Source organism: Agelaius phoeniceus, chromosome 32, assembly GCF_051311805.1.
Source record: "Agelaius phoeniceus isolate bAgePho1 chromosome 32, bAgePho1.hap1, whole genome shotgun sequence".
Classification (NCBI taxonomy): Eukaryota; Metazoa; Chordata; class Aves; order Passeriformes; family Icteridae; genus Agelaius; species Agelaius phoeniceus.
In genome coordinates, this window is record NC_135296.1 from 1,176,286 (window position 1) to 1,199,864 (window position 23,579).

General features: G+C 44.4%; 2 protein-coding genes across 7 annotated transcripts in view; both read right to left on the reverse strand.

The window, feature by feature from the left end:
• LOC129134418 (pre-B-cell leukemia transcription factor 1-like) overlaps positions 1–22,962 on the reverse strand; it is a 25,950-nt gene extending 2,988 nt beyond the window's left edge. For 2 of the 6 annotated variants that reach the window (XR_013185703.1, XM_077192205.1), the window contains exons 1-6: positions 22,630–22,960; positions 19,479–19,552; positions 15,963–16,300; positions 12,924–13,114; positions 7,645–7,780; positions 2,349–2,457 (exon numbers count right to left, since the gene is read on the reverse strand). Coding sequence is in view for 5 of the 6 variants with exons in the window: in XM_077192205.1 (XP_077048320.1) it covers positions 2,349–2,457; positions 7,645–7,780; positions 12,924–13,114; positions 15,963–16,300; positions 19,479–19,552; positions 22,630–22,841 (1,060 nt within the window). In the remaining variant the exon portion in view is untranslated. Of the gene's footprint in view, positions 1–2,348; positions 2,458–2,531; positions 3,549–7,644; positions 7,781–9,678; positions 9,700–11,771; positions 11,793–12,923; positions 13,115–15,962; positions 16,301–19,478; positions 19,553–22,629 lie in introns of those variants that run through there. The other 4 variants (XM_077192206.1, XM_077192208.1, XM_077192209.1 and 1 more) reach the window with 4 other exon arrangements.
• Positions 22,963–23,032: 70 nt separating this feature from the next.
• The window catches only part of LOC143696270 (nucleoredoxin-like protein 1), a 9,651-nt gene continuing 9,104 nt past the window's right edge, over positions 23,033–23,579 (reverse strand). The window contains exon 3 of the mRNA XM_077192222.1: positions 23,033–23,130. Within this exon, the coding sequence (XP_077048337.1) occupies positions 23,033–23,130 (98 nt within the window). The remainder of the gene's footprint in view (positions 23,131–23,579) is intronic.

The window sequence follows — 23,579 nt, forward strand, 5'->3', positions numbered from 1 at the left end:
GGGGGAGGAAAGGGAGGAGGAGCCCTGGGAGCCAAAATAAACCCAAATAAACCCAAAATGAACCCAAAATAAACCCAAAATGACCCAAATTAAAGAGCAATAGGAACTCATTAATTATCTCTGGGTTAATTAAGATTTAGCCCCGCCCACCTGAGCAGGGGGAGGAGCCCTGGGAGCCAAAATGAACCCAAAATAAACCCAAAATAAGCCAAAAAAACTGAAATAAACCCCAAATAACCCCAAAGTGACCCCAATTAAAGAGCAATAGCAGCTCATTAATTATCTCTGGGTTAATTGGGGTTTGGCCCCGCCCACCTGAGCAGGGGGAGGAGCCCTGGGAGCCAAAATGAACCAAAATAAACCAAAAATAACCCAAAATAAACCCAAATAAACCCAAAATTAACCCAAAATGACCCAAATTAAAGAGCAATAGCAGCTCATTAATTATCTCTGGGTTAATTAAGATTTGGCCCCACCCACTTGAGCTGGGGGAGGAGCCCTGGGAGCCAAAATTAACCCAAATAAACCCAAAATTAACCCAAAAAAAAACCCTGAAATAAACCCAAATTAAACCAAATTAAGAGCAATAGCAGCTCATTAATTAGCTCTGGGTTAATTGGGGTTTGGCCCCGCCCACCTGAGCAGGGGGAGGAGCCCTGGGCGCCACAATGAACCAAAATAAATCCAAATTAATCCAAATAACCCCCAAAAAACCCCCAATTAAAGAGCAATAGCCACTCCCCATTGCTCCCAGCAGCTCATTAATTAGCCCAGTGTTAATTAAGATTTGGCCCCGCCCACCTGAGCCGAGGTAGGAAAGGGGGGAGGAGCCCTGGGAGCCAAAAGGAACCCAAATAAATCAAAAATAAACCCAAAATAAACCCAAAATGAACCCAAAATGACCCAAATTAAAGAGCAATAGCAGCTCATTAATTAGCCCAGAGTTAATGAAGCTTTGGCCCCGCCCACCTGAGCAGGGGGAGGAGCCCTGGGAGCCCAAATGAACCAAAAAAAATCCAAATTAATCCAAATAACCCCAAAAAACCCCCAATTAAAGAGCAATAGCCACTCCCCATTGCTCCCAGCAGCTCATTAATTAACCCAGCGTTAATTAAGATTTAGCCCCGCCCACCTGAGCCGAGGTAGGAAAGGGGGGAGGAGCCCTGGGAGCCAAAAGGAACCCAAATAAACCCAAAATAAACCCAAAATAACTGAAATTAAAGAGCAATAGCAGCTCATTAATTAGCCCAGTGTTAATTGGGGTTTGGCCCCGCCCACCTGAGCAGGGGGAGGAGCCCTGGGAGCCCAAATGAACCCAAATAAATCAAAAATAAACCAAAATAACCCCCAAATTAACCCAAAAAACCCCAAATTAAAGAGCAATCCCAACTCCCCATTGCTCCCAGCAGCTCATTAATTAGCACTATGTTAATTAAGATTTAGCCCCGCCCACCTGAGCAGGGGACGGGGCCCTGGGAGCCAAAATGAACCCAAATAAACCAGAATAAAATCAAAAAAAACCTGAAATAAACCCAAAATAACCCAAAAAAACCCCCAAAATGAACCCAAAAAAAAACCCCAAAATGAACCCAAATAAACCCAAAATAACCCAAATTAAAGAGCAATAGGAACTCATTAATTAGCCCAGTGTTAATTAAGATTTAGCCCCGCCCACCTGAGCAGGGGGAGGAGCCCTGGGAGCCAAAATAAACCCAAATAAACCAAAAATAACCCAAAAAACCCCCAAATAAACCCAAATAAACAAAAAAAAAAAATCCCAAATTAAACCCAAATTAAACCCAATTAAAGAGCAGTAGCAGCTCATTAATTAGCTCTGGGTTAATTGGGGTTTGGCCCCGCCCACCTGAGCAGGGGGAGGAGCCCTGGGAGCCCAAATGAACCCAAACAAATCAAAAATAACCCAAAATAACCCAAAAAACCCCCAAAATAAACCCAAAATAAAGAGCAATAGGAACCCATTAATTAGCCCAGTGTTAATTAAGATTTAGCCCCGCCCACCTGAGCGGGGGGAGGAGGCCTGGGAGCCAAAATGAACCAAAATAAAGCAAAAATAAACCCAAAATTAACCCAAAATCCCCCAAAATAAAGAGCAATCCCAACTCCCCATTGCTCCCAGCAGCTCATTAATTAACCCAGTGTTAATTAAGCTTTAGCCCCGCCCACCTGAGCCGGGGGAGGAGCCCTGGGAGCCCAAATGAACCAAAATAAATCAAAATTTATCCACAAAAACCCACAAAAACCCCAAATTAAAGAGCAATCCCAACTCCCCATTGCTCCCAGCAGCTCATTAATTAGCCCGGTGTTAATTAAGGTTTAGCCCCGCCCACCTGCGCAGGGGGCGGGGCCCCGGCTGCCCCCGTAGGCCTGGGCCTCCTCCTGGAACCGCCCCATGTTCTTCTTGTAGCGAATGCGCTTGTTCCCAAACCAGTTGGAGACCTGGGGGGAAAACCCGAAAATGGGGGGAAAATGGGGGAAAATGGGGATTTTTGAGGAGAAAATGGGGATTTTTGGGGAGAAAATGGGGATTTTTGGGGAGAAAATGGGGAATTTTGGGGATTTTTTGGATAGAAAATGGGATTTTTCTGGGCTAAAATGGGATTTTTTTGGAATAAAATGGGATTTTTTTTGAATAAAATGGGATTTTTCTGGGTTCAAATGAGGGGTTTTGGGGGTTAAAATGGCATTTTTTGGGGTTCAAATAGGGTTTTTTTTAGGGGGAGTTACAATGGGATTTTTGGGGTTCAAATGGGATTTTTTTGATAGAAAATGGGATTTTTCTGGGCTAAAATGGGATTTTTCAGGGTTAAAATGGCATTTATCGGGTTTAAAATGGGGTTTTTTGGGGATAAAAAGGGATTTTTTTGGGTTCAAATGGGATTTTTTGGGGTTAAAATGGCATTTATCAGGTTTAAAATGGGGTTTTTTGGGGATAAAAAGGCATTTTTGGGGTTAAAATGGGATTTTTTTGGGGATAAAATGACATTTTTGGGGTTTTCTCTGCAGAATGTGAAATGTTCCTGGGTTCAATATTTGGGATGCCCTTGTTCCCAAACCAGTTGGAGACCTGGGGGGAAAACCCAAAAATGGGGAGAAAATGGGGATTTTGGGGATTTTTTGGATAGAAAATGGGATTTTTCTGGGCTAAAATGGGATTTTTTTGGGGATAAAAAGGGATTTATTGAGGTTCAAATGGGATTTTTTGGGGAGAAAATGGGATTTTTCTGGGTTAAAATGGCATTTATCGGGTTTAAAATGGGGTTTTTCTGGGTTACAATGGGGATTTTTGGGGATAAAAAGGGATTTATTTGGGTTCAAATGGGATTTTTCTAGGTTTAAATGGGATTTTTTGGGGTTAAAATGGGATTTTTCTGATTTAAAATGGCATTTTTGGGATTAAAATGGGGCTTTTAGGGTTAAACTGGGGTTTTTTGGGTTAAAAATGACATTTTTGGGGTTTTCTCTGCAGAATGTGAAATGTCCCTGGGTTCAATATTTGGGATGCGCTTGTTCCCAAACCAGTTGGAGACCTGGGGGGAAAACCCAAAAATGGGGGAAAATGGGGGAAAATGGGGAATTTTGGGGAGAAAATGGGGATTTTTGAGGCTAAAATGGCTTTTTTCTGGGTTAAAATGGCATTGTTCTGAATTAAAACGGGATTTTCTTTGGTTAAAATGGGGATTTTTGGGGAGAAAATGGCATTTTTTGGGGTTAAAATGGGGGTTTTCTGGGTTCAAATGGAGGTTTTTGGGGTTAAAATGGGATTTTTTGGGGTTAAAATGGAGGTTTTTGGGGTTAAAATGGGATTTACCTGGGTTAAACTTGGATTTTTCTGGACTAAAATTGCATTTTTTGGGGATAAAATGGGATTTTTCTGGGTTCAAAGGGGGTTTTTTGGGGATAAAAAGGGATTTTTCGGGGTTAAAATGGGATTTTTTTTGGGGATAAAAAGGGATTTATTTGGGTTAAAATGGGATTTTTCTAGGTTCAAATGGGATTTTTTGGGGAGAAAAAGGGATTTTTTTCTGGACTAAAATGGGATTTTTTTGGAATAAAATAGGATTTTACTGGGTTCAAATGAGGGGTTTTGGGGGTTAAAATGGGATTTTTTGGGGTTAAAATGGGATTTTTTTGGGGGGGTTACAATGGGATTTTTGGGGTTAAAATGGGATTTTTTGGGGATAAAATGAGATTTTTTGGGATAAACTTGGATTTTTCTGGACTAAAATGGCATTTTTTGGGATAAAATGGGATTTTTCTGGGTTAGAATGGGTTTTCTTGGGTTAAAATTGGATTTTTTGGGGTTAAAATGGGATTTTTTTGGGGGGGTTACAATGGGAATTTTGGGGTTAAAATGGGTTTTTTTGGGGTTAAAATGGGATTTTTTGGGGGGGTTGCAATGGGATTTTTGGGGATAAAATGGGGGTTTTTGGGGTTAAAATGGCTTTTTTGGGGGGATAAAATGGCATTTTTTGGGGTTAAAAAGGGATTTTTCCTGCAGAATTTGGAAAATGGGCTGAGGGAAATGGGGAAATTAAAAATAAAATCAAAACTTTTGTTGGTAGGGGTAAAATTGGTACAAATTCGGGGAATTTGCAGCCAAACTGCCGGGAATTGACCCCAAAATCCCAGGAATTTTCCCAAACTCTCTGGATTTTCCCCCAAATCTGATGGATTTTCCCAAAATCCCAGGAATTTGCCCAAAATCCTGGGAATTTTCCCAAATCCGGTGAATTCTCCCCAAATCCCAGGAATTTGCCCCAAAATTCCATGAATTTTCCCAAAATCTGAGGAATTTCCTCCAAATGTGGATTCCTCCAAATTTTCCCCAAATCTTTGAAATTTTGCCCCAAAATTCCATCCATTTTCCCCAAAATTCTGTGAATTCTCCCAAAATCCCAGGAATTTTCCCCAAATCCCAGGATTTCCCCCCCAAATCTCTGAATTTTCCCAAAATCCCGTGAATTTTCCCCAAAATCCCAGGAATTTGCCCCAAAAATCTGATGAATTTGCCCAAAATCCCAGGAATTCTCCCCAAATCTGATGAATTTTCCCAAAATCCCTGGAATTTTCCCCAAATCCCAGGATTTCACCCCAAAATCTCTGAATTTTCCCAAAATCCCAGGATTTCCCCCCCAAATCCCATGAATTTTCCCAAAATCCCAGGAATTTTCCCCAAAATCCTGGGAATTTGCCCAGAAAACCCCAGGAATTTTCCCCAAATCCCTGGAATTTTCGCTCCAAAATTCCATCAATTTCCCCCAAATTCCATGAATTTTCCCAAAATCCTGGGAATTCAAATCCCAGGAATTTTCCTGCCAAAAAACCCAGGAATTTCCCCCAAAATCCCAGGAATTTGCCCCAAAATCTGAATTTTCCAAATATCTCAGGAATTTTCCCCAAATCGCAGGAATTTCCCCCCAAATTCCACAAATTTGCCCAAAAAACCCAGGAATTTCCCCCAAAAGCCCAGGAATTTTCCACAAAATTCCCTGAATTCTCCCCAAAATTCCAAGATTTCCCCCAAAATCCCAGGATTTCACCCCCAAATCTCTGAATTTTCCCAAAATCCCGTAAATTTTTCCCAAAATTCTGTTAATTTTCCCCAAAATTTGGTGAATTCACTGAAAATCTGATGAATTTTCCCAAAATCCCAGGAATTTCCGCCAAAATTCCAAGAATTCACCCTAAATCTGGTGAATTTTCGCAAAATCCCAGGAATTTCCCCCAGAATTCCAGGAATTCTCCCCAAAATCCTGGGAATTTGCCCAAAGAAAACCCAGGAATTTCCCCCAAAATTCTGTGAATTCTCCCAAAAATCCCAGGAATTTCCCTCAAAATCCCAGGATTTTTCCCCAAATTCCATTAATTTCCCCAAAATCCCGAGAATTTGCCCCAAAATGCCAGGAATTTCCCCCAAAATCCCAGGAATTTTCCCAAAATCCCAGGAATTTGCCCAAAAAAACTCAGGAATTTCCCCCAAAATTCCGTGAATTCTCCCCAAAATTCCAAGATTTCCCCCCAAAATTCCCTGAATTTTCCCAAAACCCTGGGATATTGCCCCAAAAAACCCAAGGAATTTCCTCCAAAATCCCAGCATTTTGCCCCAAAATTCCGTGAATTCACCCCAAAATCCCATCGATTTCCACAAAATCCCAGGAATTTCCCCCCAAAATTCCAAGATTTCTCCCCAAAATCCCGTGAATTTTCCCAAAATTCCCGTGAATTTTCCCCAAATCCCAGGAATTCCCCTCACCTGGCAGACGCTGAGGCCAGAATTTGCCCAAAGAAAACCCAGGAATTTCCCCCAAAATCCCAGGAATTTGCCCAAAATCCCAGGAATTCTCCCCAAAATCCTGGGAATTTGCCCAAAGAAAACCCAGGAATTTCCCCCAAAATTCTGTGAATTCTCCCAAAAATCCCAGGAATTTCCCTCAAAATCCCAGGATTTCCCCCCCAAATCTCTGAATTTTCCCCAAAATGCCAGGAATTTCCCCCAGAATCCCATGAATTTTCCCAAAATCCCAGGAATTTGCCCAAAAAAACTCAGGAATTTCCCCCAAAATTCCGTGAATTCTCCCCAAAATTCCAAGATTTCCCCCCAAAATTCCCTGAATTTTCCCAAAATCCCTGGAATTTTCCCCAAATCCCAAGATTTCACCCCAAAATCTCTGAATTTTCCCAAAATCCCAGGATTTGCCCCCCAAATCTCTGAATTTTCCCCAAAATCCCAGGAATTTGCCCAAAATCCCAAGATTTCACCCAAAATTCCCTGAATTTTCCCAAATCCCAGGAATTCTCCCCAAAATCCCAGGAATTCTCCCCAAAATCCTGGGAATTTGCCCAAAGAAAACCCAGGAATTTCCCCAAAAAACCCCAGGATTTCACCCCCAAATGCGATGAATTTTCCCCAAAATCCCTGAAATTCTCCCCAAATCTCTGAATTTTCCCAAAATCCCAGGATTTCCCCCCCAATCTCTGAATTTTCCCAAAATCCTGTGAATTTTCCCCAAAATCCCAGGAATTTTCCCCAAAATCCCAGGAATTCCCCTCACCTGGCAGACGCTGAGGCCAGAATTTGCCCAAAGAAAACCCAGGAATTTCCCCCAAAATCCCAGGAATTTGCCCAAAATCCCAGGAATTCTCCCCAAAATCCTGGGAATTTGCCCAAAGAAAACCCAGGAATTTCCCCCAAAATTCTGTGAATTTTTCCAAAAATCCCAGGAATTTCCCTCAAAATCCCAGGATTTCAGCCCCAAATCTCTGAATTTTCCCCAAAATCTTGTGAATTTTCCCCAAATCCCAGGATTTCACCCCTAAATCCGATGAATTTTCCCCAAATCCCAGGAATTCTCCCCAAATCCCAGGATTTCCCCCGCAAATCTCTGAATTTTCCCCAAATCCCAGGAATTTTCCCCAAAATTCCTGGAATTCTCCCCAAAATCCTGGGAATTTGCCCAAAGAAAACCCAGGAATTTCCCCCAAAATCCCCAGGATTTCACTCCCAAATCTCTGAATTTTCCCCAAAATCTCTGAATTTTCCCCAAATTCCATGATTTTTCCCCTAAATCCGATGAATTTTCCCAAAATTCCCGGAATTTTCCCCAAAATCCAGGATTTCCTCACCTGGCAGACGCTGAGGCCGCCCCTCCGTGCCAGCTCCTCCTTGGCCGCCTCGCTGGGGTAGGGGCAGCTCAGGTGGGAATAGAAATATTCATTGAGGGCCTCGGTGGCTGCGCGGCTGAAATTGCGGCGCCTGCGCCTAAAAATGGGGAAAAATCAAAATATTGGGAAATAAAACAAATTATTGGGAGAAATAAATCAAATTATTGGGGTTAAATGGGAAATAAATCAAATTATTGGGAAATAAATCCATGTATTGGGTGAAATAAATCCATTTATTGGGGTTTTAATGGGAAATAAATTCATTTATTGGGTGAAATAAATCCAATTATTGGGGTTAATTCATTAATCAATGAATTCAGAAATATTCATTGAGGGCCTCGGTGGCTGCGCGGCTGAAATTGCGGCGCCTGCGCCTGGAAATGGGGGAAAAATCAAAATATTGGGAAATAAATCAAATTATTGGGGGAAATAAATCCATTTATTGGGGTTAAATCCAAATATTCTGGGTTATTGGGGGGTAAAAATGGGAAATAAATCCAATTATTGGGTGAAATAAATCCAATTATTGGGTGAAATAAATCAAATTATTGGGAAAAAATCCAATTATTGGGGAAAATAAATCAAATTATTGGGAAATAAATCCAATTATTGGGGATTTAATGGGAAATAAATCCAATTATTGGCGTTAATTCATTAATTAATGAATTCAGAAATATCCATTGAGGGCCTTGGTGGCTGCGCAGCTGAAATTGCGGCGCCTGCGCCTAAAAATGGGGGAAAAATCAAAATATTGGGAAAAAATCCAAATATTCTGGGTTATTGGGGGGTAAAAATGGGAAAAATGTCAAATTATTGGGAAAAAAATGAGAAATAAATTCATTTATTGGGTGAAATAAATTCATTTATTGGGGCTTTATTGGGAAATAAATCAAATTATTGGGGTTAAATGGGAAAAAAATCAAATTATTGGGTGAAATATAATCCATAATCCATTGATTGGGGGTTAATTCATTAATCAATGAATTCAGAAATATTCATTGAGGGCCTCGGTGGCTGCACGGCTGAAATTGCGGCGCCTGCGCCTAAAAATGGGGAAAAATCAAAATATTGGGAAATAAAACAAATTATTGCGTGAAATAAATACATTTATTGGGAGAAATAAATCCATTTATTGGGGGTTTATTGGGAAATAAATCAAATTATTGGGAAATAAATCCATGTATTGGGTGAAATAAATAAAATTATTTGGGTTAAATGGGAAAAAATCAAATTATTGGGTGAAAGAATCCAAATTATTGGGAAACAAATGCATGTATTGGGTGAAATAAATTCATTTATTGGGGGTTTATTGGGAAATAAATTGGGAAATTTATTGGGAAATAAATCCAATTATTGGGGGAAATAAATCTATTTATTTGGGGGTTTATTGGGAAATAAATCCAATTATTGGGTGAAATAAATCCAATTATTGGGGTTAATTCATTAATCAATGAATTCAGAAATATTCATTGAGGGCCTCGGTGGCTGCGCGGCTGAAATTGCGGCGCCTGCGCCTAAAAATGGGGGAAAAATCAAAATATTGGGGGGTAATTTCAAATATCCATCAAAAATCCACATTTTTCTACCAAAAACTCCCAATTTGAGGAGTTTTCCCCCAGAATTCCCTCACCTGGTGTGGAGGAACCTGGACCTGAGGACCATGAGGGCCTCCCAGGGGCTCGGCTGGAGCTGAGCTTGCCATGGATGACGCCCACCCAAAAAAATCCACATTTTTCACCAAAAATCCACATTTTCCACCAAAAATCCACATTTCCACATTTTTCCACCAAAACTTCATAATTGGAGGAATTTTCCCCCAAAATTCCCTCACCTGGTGTGGAGGAACCTGGACCTGAGCACCACGAGGGCCTCCCAGGGGCTCTGCTTGATCCGAGCTTACCATGGATGACGCCCACCCCAAAAAATCCAATTTTTTCACCAAAAAAATCCAAATTTTTCACCAAAACTCCGGATTTTCTCCCTAAATTCTCTCACCTGGCATCGAGGAACCTGGACCTGAGGACCATGAGGGCCTCCCAGGGGCTCTGCTTGAGCTGAGCTTGCCATGGTTGATGTCCACCAAAAAATCTCCACATTTTTCACCAAAAATCCACATTTTTTCATCAAATCTCCACATTTTTCCACCAAGACTCCACATTTTCCCGAAAAACTCCCAATTTGAGGAGTTTTCCCCTAAAATTCCCTCACCTGGTGTGGAGGAACCTGGACCTGAGCACCATGAGGGCCTCCCAGGGGCTCGGCTTGAGCTGAGCTTGCCATGGTTGACACCAACCGAAAAATATTCACATTTTTCACCAAATATCCACATTTTTCATCAAAAATCCACATTTTTCCCCCAAATCTCCACATTTTCCACCAAAACTTCACAATTGGAGGCATTTTCCCCCAAAATTCCCTCACCTGGTGTGGAGGAACCTGGACCTGAGCACCATGAGGGCCTCCCAGGAGCTCTGCTGGATCCCAGCTTACCATGGATGACACCAACCCAAAAAATCCACATTTTTCACCAAAAATCCACATTTTTTCATCAAATATCCACATTTTTCACCAAAAATCCACATTTTTTCCCAAAACCCCATAATTCAAGGAATTTTCTCCCAAAATTCCCTCACCTGGTGTGGAGGAACCTGGACCTGAGCACCACGAGGGCCTCGCACATGCTCGGCTTGAGCTGAGCTTGACATGGATGACACCAACCCAAAAATCTCCACATTTTTCACCAAAAATCCACATTTTTTCATCAAATATCCACATTTTTCACCAAAAATCCACATTTTTCAACCAAAAATCCACATTTTTTCCCCAAAACCCCAATAATTTGAGGATTTTTCTCCCAAAATGGTCTCACCTGGACCTGAAGGTCATGAGGGCCTCCCAGGGGCTCTGCTTGATCCGATCTTACCATGGATGACGCCCACCAAAAAATCTCCACTTTTTTCACCAAAAATCCACAGTTTTTCATCAAATCTCCACATTTTTCCACCAAGACTCCACATTTTCCCGAAAAACTCCCAATTTGAGGAGTTTTCCCCTAAAATTCCCTCACCTGGTGTGGAGGAACCTGGACCTGAGCACCATGAGGGCCTCCCAGGGGCTCTGCTTGAGCTGAGCTTGACATGGATGACACCAACCTAAAAATCTCCACATTTTCCACCAAAACTCCACATTTTTCACCAAAGTTCCAAATTTTTCCACCAAAATTCCATATTTTTCTACTTTTGGATGAACTTTTCCCCAAAACTTCCTCACCTCATTTGGAGGAACCTGGACCTGAGCACCATGAGGGCCTCCCAGGAGCTCGGCTTGGGCTGAGCTTGACATGGATGACACCAACCCAAAAAATCCACATTTTTCACCAAAAATCCACATTTTCCATCAAAAATCCACATTTTTTGACCAAAAATCCACATTTTTCCCCCAAAACCCAATAATTTAAGGAATTTTTTCCCAAATTCCCTCACCTGGTGTGGAGGAACCTGGACCTGAGGGTCATGGTGCCCTCACAGGGGCTCTGCTTGATCCAAGCTTGCCATGGATGACGCCCACCAAAAAATCCAAATTTTTCCACCAAATCTCCACATTTTCCACCAAAACTCCACATTTTTTCCCCAAAACCCCAAAATTCGAGGAGTTTTCCCCCAAATTCCCTCACCTGGTGTGGAGGAACCTGGACCTGAGCACCATGAGGGCCTCCCAAGAGCTCTGCTTGAGCTGAGCTTGCCATGGTTGATGTCCACCAAAAAAATCCACATTTTTCACCAAAACTCCACATTTTTCCACCAAATCTTCACATTTTCCATCAAAAATCCCCATTATTCTACTTTTAGATGAACTTTTCCCCAGAATTCCCTCACCTGGTGTGGAGGAAACTGGACCTGAGCACCATGAGGGCCTCCCAGGGGCTCTGCTTGATCCGAGCTTACCATGGATGACACCAACCCAAAAATGTTCATATTTTCCACCAAAAATCCACATTTTCCATCAAAAATCCACATTTTTCAACCAAAAATCCACATTTTTCCCCAAAACCCCATAATTCAAGGAATTTTCTCCCAAAATTTGCTCACCTGGCATCGAGGAACCTGGACCTGAGCACCGTGAGGGCCTCACAGGGGCTCTGCTTGAGCTGAGCTTGCCATGGTTGATGTCCACCAAAAAAATCCAAATTTTTCACCAAAAATCCACATTTTTCCACCAAATCTTCACATTTTCCATCAAAAATCCACATTATTCTACTTTTAGATGAACTTTTCCCCAGAATTCCCCCACCTGGTGTGGAGGAACCTGGACCTGAGGACCATGAGGGCCTCACACGTGCTCTGCTTGAGCTGAGCTTGACATGGATGACGCCCACCAAAAATCTCCACATTTTCCACCAAATCTCCACATTTTCCATCAAAACTCCACATTTTTTCCCCAAAACCCCAATAATTTGAGGATTTTTCTCCCAAAATTCCCTCACCTGGTGTGGAGAAACCTGGACCTGAGCACCATGAGGGCCTCACAGGGGCTCTGCTTGAGCTGAGCTTACCATGGTTGATGTCCACCAAAAAATCTCCACATTTTTCACCAAAAATCCACATTTTTCACCAAAATTCCAAATTTTTCCACCAAATATCCACATTATTCTACTTTTGGATGAATTTTTTCCCCAAAATTCCCTCACCTGGTGTGGAGGAACCTGGACCTGAGCACCATGAGGGCCTCCCAGGAGCTCTGCTTGATCCGATCTTACCATGGATGACACCAACCCAAAAAATCCACATTTTTCACCAAAAATCCACATTTTTTCATCAAATATCCACATTTTTCACCAAAAATCCACATTTTTTCCCCAAAACCCCATATTTTGAGGAATTTTCCCCCAAAATTCCCTCACCTGGTGTGGAGGAACCTGGGCCTGAGGACCATGAGGGCCTCCCAGGGGCTCTGCTTGAGCTGAGCTTGCCATGGTTGATGTCCACCAAAAAAATCCACATTTTTCACCAAAAATCCACATTTTTCACCAAAAATCCACATTTTTTCCCCAAAACCCCAATAATTTCAGGATTTTTCTCACAAAATGGTCTCACCTGGACCTGAGCACCATGAGGGCCTCACAGGGCTCTGCTTGATCCGATCTTACCATGGATGACGCCCACCAAAAATCTCCACTTTTTTCACCAAAAATCTCCAAATTTTTCCCCAAAACTCCGGATTTTTTCCCCAAATTGCCTCACCTGGCATCGAGGAAGCGGGACCTGAGCACCATGAGGGCCTCACAGGTGCTCTGCTTGAGCTGCAGCTGGATGGAGCTGAACTTGCCCTGGATGGTGCCCACCATGCTCTGCATCTCGCGGGCCCCGATGGGGCGCGTGCGGCTCTGCTCCCGCAGCAGCGACAGCACGTGGGCCGTGAACTCGGAGCACGCCTGGGACAGGGGGGAAATTGGGGGAAAAATGGGGAAAAATGGGGAAAATGGGAAAAAAAGGGAAAAAAAAGGGAAAAAATTGGGAAATTTAGGGGAAAAAATGGGAAAAAATGGGAAAAAATTGGGAAAAAATGGGAAAAAATTGGAAAATTTAGGGGGGAAATGGGTGGGGGAAATGGTGGGGAAAATGGGGAAAAAATGGGAAAAAATGGGAAAAAAATTGGGAAATTTAGGGGGGAAATGGGTGGGGGAAATGGTGGGGAAAATGGGGAAAAAATGGGAAAAAAATTGGGAAATTTAGGGGGAAAAATGGGAAAAAATGGGAAAAATTGGGAAATTTAGGGGGAAAAGGGGGAAAAATGGGGGATTTAGGGGGGAAAAATGGGGGTAATGGGGGATTTAGGGGGAAAATGGGGGAAATGTGGAAAAAATGGGGGAAAAATGGGGAAAAATGGGGAAAAATTGGGAAATTTAGGGGGAAAGGGGGGGGAATGGGGAAAATTGGGGGAAATGGGGAAAATGGGGGGAAATGAGGGAAAATGGGAAAAAGGAAAAAAATTGGGAAATTTAGGGGGAAAAAATTGGGAAATTTAGGGGGGAAATGGGTGGGGGAAATGGGGAAATGGGTGGGGAAATGGTGGGGAAAATGGGGAAAAAATGGGAAAAAAATGGGAAAAAAATGGGAAAAAAATTGGAAATTTAGGGGAAAATGGGGAAAAAATTGGGAATTTTAGGGGGAAAATGGGAAAAATATGGGAAATTTAGGGGAAAAAGTGGGAAAAAATTGGGAAATTTAGGAGAAAAAATGGGAAAAAATGGGAAAAAAAGGGAAAAAATTGGGAATTTTAGGGGGAAAAAATTGGGAAATTTAGGGGGGAAATGGGTGGGGGAAATGGTGGGGAAAATGGGGAAAAAATGGGAAAAAAATGGGAAAAAATGGGAAAAAATTAGGAAATTTAGGGGAAAATGGAAAAAAATTGGGAATTTTAGGGGAAAAATGGGAAAAAATTGGGAAAAAATTGGGAAAAATGGGAAAAAATTGGAAATTTAGGGGGAAATGGGTGGGGGAAATGGTGGGGAAATGGGGAAAAAATGGGAAAAAATGGGAAAAAAATTGGGAATTTAGGGGGGAAATGGGTGGGGAAAATGGGGAAAAAAATGGGAAAAAATGGAAAAAAATTGGGAAATTTAGGGGGAAAAATGGGAAAAAATGGGAAAAATTGGGAAATTTAGGGGGAAAAGGGGGAAAAATGGGGGATTTAGGGGGGAAAAATGGGGGTAATGGGGGATTTAGGGGGGAAAATGGGGGAAATGTGGAAAAAATGGGGGAAAAATGGGGAAAAATGGGGAAAAATTGGGAAATTTAGGGGGAAGGGGGGGAATGGGGAAAATTGGGGGAAATGGGGAAATGGGGGGAAATGAGGGAAAATGGGAAAAAAGGAAAAAAATTGGGAAATTTAGGGGGAAAAAAATTGGGAAATTTAGGGGGAAATGGGGGAAATGGGTGGGGGAAATGGTGGGGAAATGGGGAAAAATGGGAAAAATGGGAAAAAAAAGGGAAAAAATTGGGAAATTTAGGGGAAAATGGGGGAAAATGGGGGAAATGGGGAAATGGGAAAAATGTGAAAAAAATGGGAAATTTAGGGGAAAGGGGGGGAATGGGGGGAAAATGGGGGGAAATGGGTAAAAAATGTGGGATTTGGGGGGAAATGGGAAAGGGGGGATTTAGGGGGGAAATGGGGGAAAATGGAAAAATTGGAAATTTAGGGGAAATGGGAAAAATGGGAAAAATGGGAAAAAATTGGGGATTTAGGGGGAAAAGGTGGGGGAGAATGGGTGGGGAAATGGGGGAAAATGGGGGAAATGGGAAAAATTGGGAAATTTAGGGGGGAAATGGGGGGAAAATGGAAAAAATGGGGAAAATGGAAATTTTGGTGGAAAACGGGGGAGAAATGGTGGGGAATGGGGGGAAATGGTGAAAAATGGGGGAAATGGGGGAGAAATAGAGGAAATGGGCGAAAAATGGGAGTTTTAAGGGGCAAAATGGAAGAGAAAATTGGGAAAAATGCGGGATTTAGGGGAAATGGGGGAAAAGGGGGGAAAATGGGGAAAATGGGAGGGAAAATGAGGGAATGGGGAAAATGTGGGAAATGGGTAAAAAATGGGGGATTTAGGGGGAAATGGGGGGAAATGGGGGAGAAAAGGGGGGAAAATGGGGGGAAATGTGGGGGAAAATGGGAAAAATTGGGGATTTAGGGGGAAAAATGGGGGATTTTTCCCTTAATCCCCTTTAATTTTTTCTTTCATTCCGTTGAATTTTTCCTTTAATTCCTCTGGATTTTCCTCTTAATCCCATTTATTTTTTTCCCTTAATCCCCTTAATTTTTTCCTTAATCCCCTTCAATTTCCCCCTTAATCCCCTTTCATTTCCCTTTAATCCCCTTTAATTTCCTTGGGTTTTTCCTTTAATTCCCTTGGATCTTCCTCTTAATCCCATTTATTTTTTCCCTTAATCCCCTTAATTTTTTCCTTAATCCCCTTCAATTTCCCCCTTAATCCCCTTTCATTTCCCTTTAATCCCCTTTAATTTCCTTGGATTTTTCCTTTAATTCCCTTGGATCTTCCTCTTAATCCCATTTATTTTTTCCCTTAATCTCCTTTCATTTCCCCCTTAATCCCCTTTCATTTCCCCTTTAATTTCCCTTTAATTTCCCCTTAATCCCCTTCAATCCCCCTTTAACTCCCCACCACCAAACCCCGCACCCCCTTCCCCAAACCCCCCACCAAAACCCAATTAAAAAGAAAAACAAATTTTCCCAAAAACCCCAAATTTCCCCTCTGGGATCACCTGCTCGTACTTGTCCAGCTCGGCGTGGAAGATGTGCCGGATCTGGGCCAGCTTGGCCCGGTAATCCGAGTGCTCCGCCCCGGCCTCCACACCCACATTCCCGCCTCCTTCTCCCGGTTTTCCGGCTTCCTCTGCCATTTTTGCGGGTTCCTCTGGGATTTCGGGGGGTTCCTGTGCCGTTTTTGGGGGTTCTTGTGCCGTTTTTGGGGGTTCTTGTGCCGTTTTTTGGGTTTTTTGGCGGGGAGCGGCGGCCACGCCCTCAGCCCTCAGCATGTTGTCCAGGCGCAGCAGCTGCGCGGCAGGAGGCTCCTCCTCCGGAGGGGCCCGCACCGTCAGGGCTGAGGGGAAAACGGGGAAAATGAGGGAAAACGGGAAAATATGAGGGGAAATGGGAAAACATGAGGGGAAACATGAGGGGAAACGTGAGGGGAAAACATGAGGGGAAATGGGGAGGAAATGAGGAAAAATGGGGAAAACGTGAGGGGAAAAAGGGGAAAACATGAGGGGAAAATGGGAAAACATGAGGAGAAAACATGAGGGGAAAACATGAGGGGAAATGGGGAGGAAATGAGGAAAAATGGGGAAAACATGAGGGGAAAAAGGGGAAAACATGAGGGGAAAAATGGGAAAACATGAGGGAAAACATGAGGGGAAAACACGAGGGGAAAACATGAGGGGAAATGGGGAAAACATGAGGGGAAAACATGAGGGGAAAACGTGAGGGGAAATGGGGAGGAAATGAGGAAAAATGGGGAAAACATGAGGGGAAAATGGGAAAACATGAGGAGAAAACATGAGGGGAAAACATGAGGGGAAAAATGGGAAAACATGAGGGGAAAACACGAGGGGAAAACATGAGGGGAAATGGGGAAAACATGAGGGGAAAACATGAGGGGAAAATGGGAAAACATGAGGGGAAAACGGGGAAAACATGAGGGGGAAAAGGGGAAAACATGAAGGGAAATGGGAAAACATGAGGGGAAAAAGGGGAAAACGAGGGGAAAACGGGGAAAACATGAGGGGAAATGGGGAAAACATGAGGGGAAAATGGGAAAACATGAGGGGAAAACATGAGGGGAAAACATGAGGGGAAAACATGAGGGGAAAAAGGGGAAAACATGAGGGGAAATGGGGAAAACATGAGGGGAAATGGGGAAAACATGAGGGGAAAAAGAGAGGGGAAATGGGGAGGAAATTAGGGGAAAATGGGGAAAACATGAGGGGAAAACATGAGGGGAAAACAGGGAAAAAATGAGGGGAAATGGGGAGGAAATGAGGGGAAAATGGGGAAAACATGAGGGGAAAATGGGAAAACATGAGGGGAAAACATGAGGGGAAAACATGAAGGGAAATGGGGAGGAAATGAGGAAAAATGGGGAAAACATGAGGGGAAAAAGGGGAAAACATGAGGGGAAAAATGGGAAAACATGAGGGAAAACATGAGGGGAAAACACGAGGGGAAAACACGAGGGGAAATGGGGAAAACATGAGGGGAAATGGGGAAAACATGAGGGGAAAACATGAGGGGAAACATGAGGGGAAACATGAGGGGAAAACACGAGGGGAAAACACGAGGGGAAATGGAGAAAACATGAGGGGAAAACATGAGGGGAAAACATGAGGGGAAAACAGGGGAAAAAGGGAAAAACATGAGGGGAAAAAGGGGAAAACGAGGGGAAAACAGGGAAAACATGAGGGGAAAATGGGAAAACATGAGGGGAAAAAGGGGAAAACATGAGGGGAAAATGGGGAAAAAAATGAGGGGAAAACATGAGGGGAAAACACGAGGGGAAAAAATGAGGGGAAAACACGAAAACATGAGGAGAAAACATGAGGGGAAAACGTGAGGGGAAATGGGGAGGAAATGAGGGGAAAACATGAGGGGAAAACACGAGGGGAAAACATGAGGGAAAACATGAGGGGAAAACATGAGGGGAAAACATGAGGGGAAATGGGGAGGAAATGAGGGGAAAACATGAGGGAAAACATGAGGGGAAAACATGAGGGGAAAATGGGGAAAACATAAGGGGAAAACGGGGAAAAGATGAGGGGAAAACGGGAAAACATGAGGGGAAATGGGAAAACATGAGGGGAAAACATGAGGGGAAAAAGGGGAAAACATGAAGGGAAATGGGAAAACATGAGGGGAAAAAGGGGAAAACGAGGGGAAAACGGGGAAAACATGAGGGGAAAAAGGGGAAAACGAGGGGAAAACGGGGAAAACATGAGGGGAAAAAGGGGAAAACATGAGGGGAAAAAGGGGAAAACATGAGGGGAAAACATGAGGGGAAAAAGGGGAAAACATGAGGGGAAAACGGGGAAAATGAGGGGAAAACATGAGGGGAAAACATGAGGGAAAATGGGAAAACATGAGGGGAAAACACGAGGGGAAAACATGAGGGGAAACGGGGAAAACATGAGGGGAAAACGGGGAAAAAATGCGGGGAAAACGGGGGAAATGGGGAGGAAATGAGGGGAAAACATGAGGGGAAATGGGGAGGAAATGAGGGAAAAGGGGAAAACGAGAGGAAATGGGGAGGAAATGAGGGGGAAAAAGGGAAAAACATGAGGGGAAATGGGGAAGAAATTAGGAAAAATAGGGAAAAATGAGGGGGAAAAGGGGAAAACGGGGAGGGAATGAGGAAAAATGGGAAAAATGAGGGGAAATGGGGAAAAAATGAGGGGAATTCAGGGGCAAATGAGGGGAAAAAATGAGGGGAAATGGGGAGGAAATGAGGGAAAATGGGAAAAAAATCAGGAAAAAATTGAAAAAATTAGGGGAAATTGGGGGAAAATGAGGGGAAATGGGGGGAAAATCGGGAAAATGGGAAAGAAATGAGGAAAAATGAGGGGGAAATGAGGAAGAAACAGAAAAAAATGAGGGGAAATGGGGAAGGGGGAAAATGGGGAAAATTGAGGGGAAAATGGGGAAGAAAAGGGGAGGGAAGGGGGGAAGATGGGAAAAAATGAGGGAAAATGGGGGGGGAAATCAGGGGAAATTAGAAAAAAACGGGGAAAAAATTAGGGGAAATAGGAAAGAAAGTGAGGGAAAATGGGGGGAAAAAGAGGATGTGTCATTAACGGTGGTTTTGGCAAGAAAATTTGAGATTTTCTCATTTCATGCAGGTGTCCCTGTTCAGTAAAAGTGGAGAGAGAGGGGGAAAATAATGAAAGAAATGAGGAGAAATGAATGACAAAAATATGGGGTTTCCTGACTTTTTTTCTCATTTTTCTGGGAAAAATCTGGAAATTTCTGGATTGATAGAGAAAAAACTGGGAATTTCCTAAAAAAGCTCCCAAATCCTGGAATTTTCCCATAAAACAACTCCCAAATTTCCTTTTTCTCCCTTAAAAAAAAATCCAAAAAACTCAAATTTCAACCTAAAAATTATTTAAAAAAAAAAATTTAATGGAGAATCTGTGAAGGAAAATGGAGATAAAGTGGAATGGAGGGGTAATTGAGGAGAAAAAGTGGGATTTGAGGGAAAAATTGGAATAAAAAAGAGGAATCCAGACCTGTTTTTTCCTTGATTTCACAGAGGACGCTGAACAGGGCCGGCTTCATCCTGTGGCAGTTCAGGGCGTGTTTCCTGCAAAAAACATGGAAAAATCAGCCCCAAAATCCATGGGGAAAAAACCAAATTGGGGTCATGTCATGGGAAGAGCAGGGGAGTGAGGAAAATCCTGGGAAAAATGGGAAAATCCTGGGGAAAAAATGGGAATTTTGGGGTTTTTTTTTTGGGTTTAATCTCATATTTATGTAAGGAAAATTTGCAGTTTTCCAGAATTTTGAGGATAAATTACACAAAAAACACCGGGGGAAATCCACTGGATGCGAAATCCACGACAAAATCTCTTTTTCTGCTGCTTTTGAGCCCCTTTTTCCCTCAGAAAAATCTATTTATCGGTGAATTCCGTGGATTTTTATTTAATATATATTCCCAAAATTCCCCCGTTTTCCAGGCTTCGGGCCGAAATTCCACCGCGAAAAATCCTCTGTGGAAACCCCCTCAAAATACCTTCTTTTCCCCTGCTTCTGAACCCTTTTTCCCCTCAGAAAAGCCATAAAAATCCACTTTTCTCTCGTTTTCCCAGCAAATCCCGATTTTCCCGCCCTGCGGACCTCCCCAATCCGGGCTCCCCATCAGCCCCGCCCCAAATCCTGGGATTTCCCCTCAAATCCTTGGAATTTTTCCCTCAGAACCTCGCGGGTTTTGTCCCAAAAATTCGGGATTTTGCCTTAAAAACAAAAAAAGGGCGGGGAAAAAAAAAAAATAAAAAACCCCGGAGCCGCGTCCGGAGAACAAAGGCAGCTCCGATCCCATTGTCCTCAAAAAAACCGGGAATGTGAGGAAAAAATCTCACCAAACCCCCCCCATTTTGGGCCTAAAACTTCCGCTTTAGGTGCCCGAAAGCAGCGCCGGTTAATTAAGAAATTAATAATTATTGAGTAATTAATTATTCATTATTAAGTCCCGCCCAGCTCCTCCCTGCCGGGTCCGCTTCCCGCTCTAAGCTTGGATCTTAAAAATTCCCAATTTGGGACTTTCCAAGGGCTTGGGAACCCCCAAAATTTGCATATTTAATAGGAAATTAATAATTAATCCCTAATTAATGGGTAGAGGTGCCTCAAATCCAACAAACTTCGCAGCCGGGGGGGGGAAAAAGTGGATTTTCCATGAAAAATGCTGGAAAATTGGGAAGCAGATTGGGGGTTTGGGTTAATACTGAAAGGATTTGGGTTAAAAAAAGCTCATTCCTCAATTTGTGGGAATTAAAACTCCCGACAAACTCAAAATTATCCCGAATATCCCCAAATTCTCCTCAGTATTCCATGAAATCCAAATTTAGGGAATCCCTACAGGAGCTGCATGTGGGGAATGCCCAAAACAAGGGCAAAAAAGGGAATTTTGGAGGGAAAATTGACAATTCCGTCCCAAGAACAACGCAAAAAATTACTCTAGTTCCAAATTTTGAGGGAAAACTCCACCTGAAATTGCGAATAATCCACGGAAACAGCCGGAATTTGGGGCTGCCGCACCCAAAAGGGGCCAAATTTTGGGGCGAGATAAGGAAAAAAAGGAGTTTTATCAGCGCCGCGAATAGCGACCACTCCCAGCTCCCCAAAACCCGCGGGAATGAGGGAAAACACCCCAAAAAAAGCCCTATTTTTGTAAGATTTGAGGCCTTTCCCTCCCGGAGCAGCAGCTAATGAGGCGTTAATTACCCTCAGTTAATGAAGGGACTCAGAACCCGCCAAAATCCTGGAATTCTGCTCATTCCCAGCGCTGGTTTTCCCTAAAATTCAGGAATTCCTGGGGGTGGATGGAGGATTTATTCCAAATTATCCCGCCCAGGCCCCAAACAGCTCCACTTTTCCCATTTCTGGAGTTTTTTGCCCCATTCCCAGTGGGGTTTTTCCAATTCCCAGTGGGATTTCCCCCATTCCTGGAGATCTTCCCTCATTCCCAGTGGGGTTTTTCCCATTCCTGGGGTTTTTCCCCCATTCGCAGTGGGATTTCCCCCATTCCTGAGAGTTTCTCTCATTCTTAGTGGGGTTTTTCCCCATTCCCAGGGGTTTTTTTTTTCCTCTTTTTCAGCAGTTTTGCCCCATCCTCAGCCGGATTTTCCCCATTCTCTTGGGTTTTCCCCAGTTCCAATGAGTTTTCCCCCATTCCCTATGATTTTTGTCCCATTCCTGGGGGTTTTTTCCCACATTTCCGAGGGGTTTTCACTATTCCCAGCAGTTCTGCCTGGGATTGTCCTGCCTGACCCCACTGGGAATGGGGCAAAAGTGCTGGGAACGGGGTAAAAACCCCGGGAATTGGAGAAATCCTACAGGGAATGGGGTAAAGACCCCAGGAATGGGGGAAATCCCACAGGGAATGGTGTAAAATCCCTTAAAATGGGACAAAACCCCCAGGGAATGGGGGAAATCTCACAGGGAATGGGGCAGAACCAGCTGGGAATGGGAAAAAACTTGTTGGGAATGGGGGAAAACCCCTGGGAACTGGAGAAAATCCACTGGAAATGGGGAAAAAAAAAACACTGGGAATGGGGGAAAACCCCCAGGATTGGGGGGAAAACCTCACTGGGAATGGGACAAAACTATCGGGAATGGGGAAAATTCAGCGGAAATGGCAAAAACCCACTGGGAATGGGGGAAAAGCAGCTGGAAATGGGGCAAAAATAGTGGGAACAGGGCAAAACCCACTGGAAATGGGGAAAACCCACTGGAAATGGGACAAAACCGTGTGGGAATGGGGAAAACCGCCGGGAATAGGACAGAAACCATGAGAATGAGGGAAAACCCTGGGAATGGGGTAAAAGCCCCCGGCAATGAGGCAAAAGCTGCTGGGAACGGGGCAAAACCTCTGGGAATGGGGTAAAAGCACCCAGTAATGGGACAAAACCCCGTGGGAATGGGGCAAATGCCCGTGAATTGCCCCCAGAGCGGGAAGAACGCACGGGAGCATCAGCCGGGATGCGGGGCCCCGAACGGAGCGGGAAAGCCGCGAATAGCGGGGAAGTTTCCCCCTCAAACCCCTCCCTCAGTGTCCCCTCGGTGTCCCCTCGGTGTCCCCTCGGTGTCCCCGCGGTGGACCCGCGCTGAGTCACGGCCGTGCCGGTGTCCCCGGTCCCCGTGGCCGCTGTCCCCTCGCCGTACCTGGCCTGGGCCTCATCCAAGCTCTGGTCGGTGATGGCCATGATCTGCTGCAGGACATCGCCGGCGTCGTGCTGCGGTGGCCCCGCTGCCGGCCCTGAGGGCGGCCCTGAGGGCGGCGGGTCCCCGCTGCTGGCGGCGGCAGCGGGGGGAGGTGCTGGCGGAAGAGACCCCGGCAGGGCCACCCCGGGCATCAACCGCGGCGCGGCCTCCATGGGCGGGCCTGGAGCCGCGGGCCCGGCGCGACACAGCGCGACAGGGCGCGACAAATCGCGACAGGAGCCGCGCCGAGCCGGCGGCCACAGAGCCACCCCCCCCCCGGCCCCCCCCGCGCTGCCGCCGTTGTGGTCACGCCCAGCCCTGGCCACGCCCCCTCCTGCCGCGCCCACAGAAGGCCACGCCCCTTTCATGAGGGGACGCCCTTCCCGCCTTTGCGCTTGGCCACGCCCCTTTCATGAGGGGACGCCCTCCCCGCCATGGCTGTGACCACGCCCCCTTCTGCCGCTTTTGCAGATCCCGCCCAAATTTGGTCACGCCCTCACCTTGGCCACGCCCCCAGAGCCGCCATTTCCGCCCTCTCGACCCCACCCACAACGTTATGACGTCTCCATGGTAACAATTACCACGCCCACTTTCCTTTGGCCACGCCCCTTCCATAAGCCACACCCCCATGGATCCCGATTTCTCCTGATTTTTCCCTTTTTCCATCCAGAAATTTGGGAATTTTTTTATGCTCACAGCCCCGTTTTGGGTCATTTTGATGCTCCGGGGTTGAATCCCAAAAAAGCAGAGCTTTGATCCCATTTTGGGGATAAAAACAGTGGGAAAAATGAAGGAATTAATGGGGAAAATGAAGGAATTAATGGGGAAAATAAAGGAATTAAAGGGAAAAATCTCTGGTTCCACCCCAGGGATCCCTGGGAATTCCCAGAACTTGCATGGAGAAGTTTTCC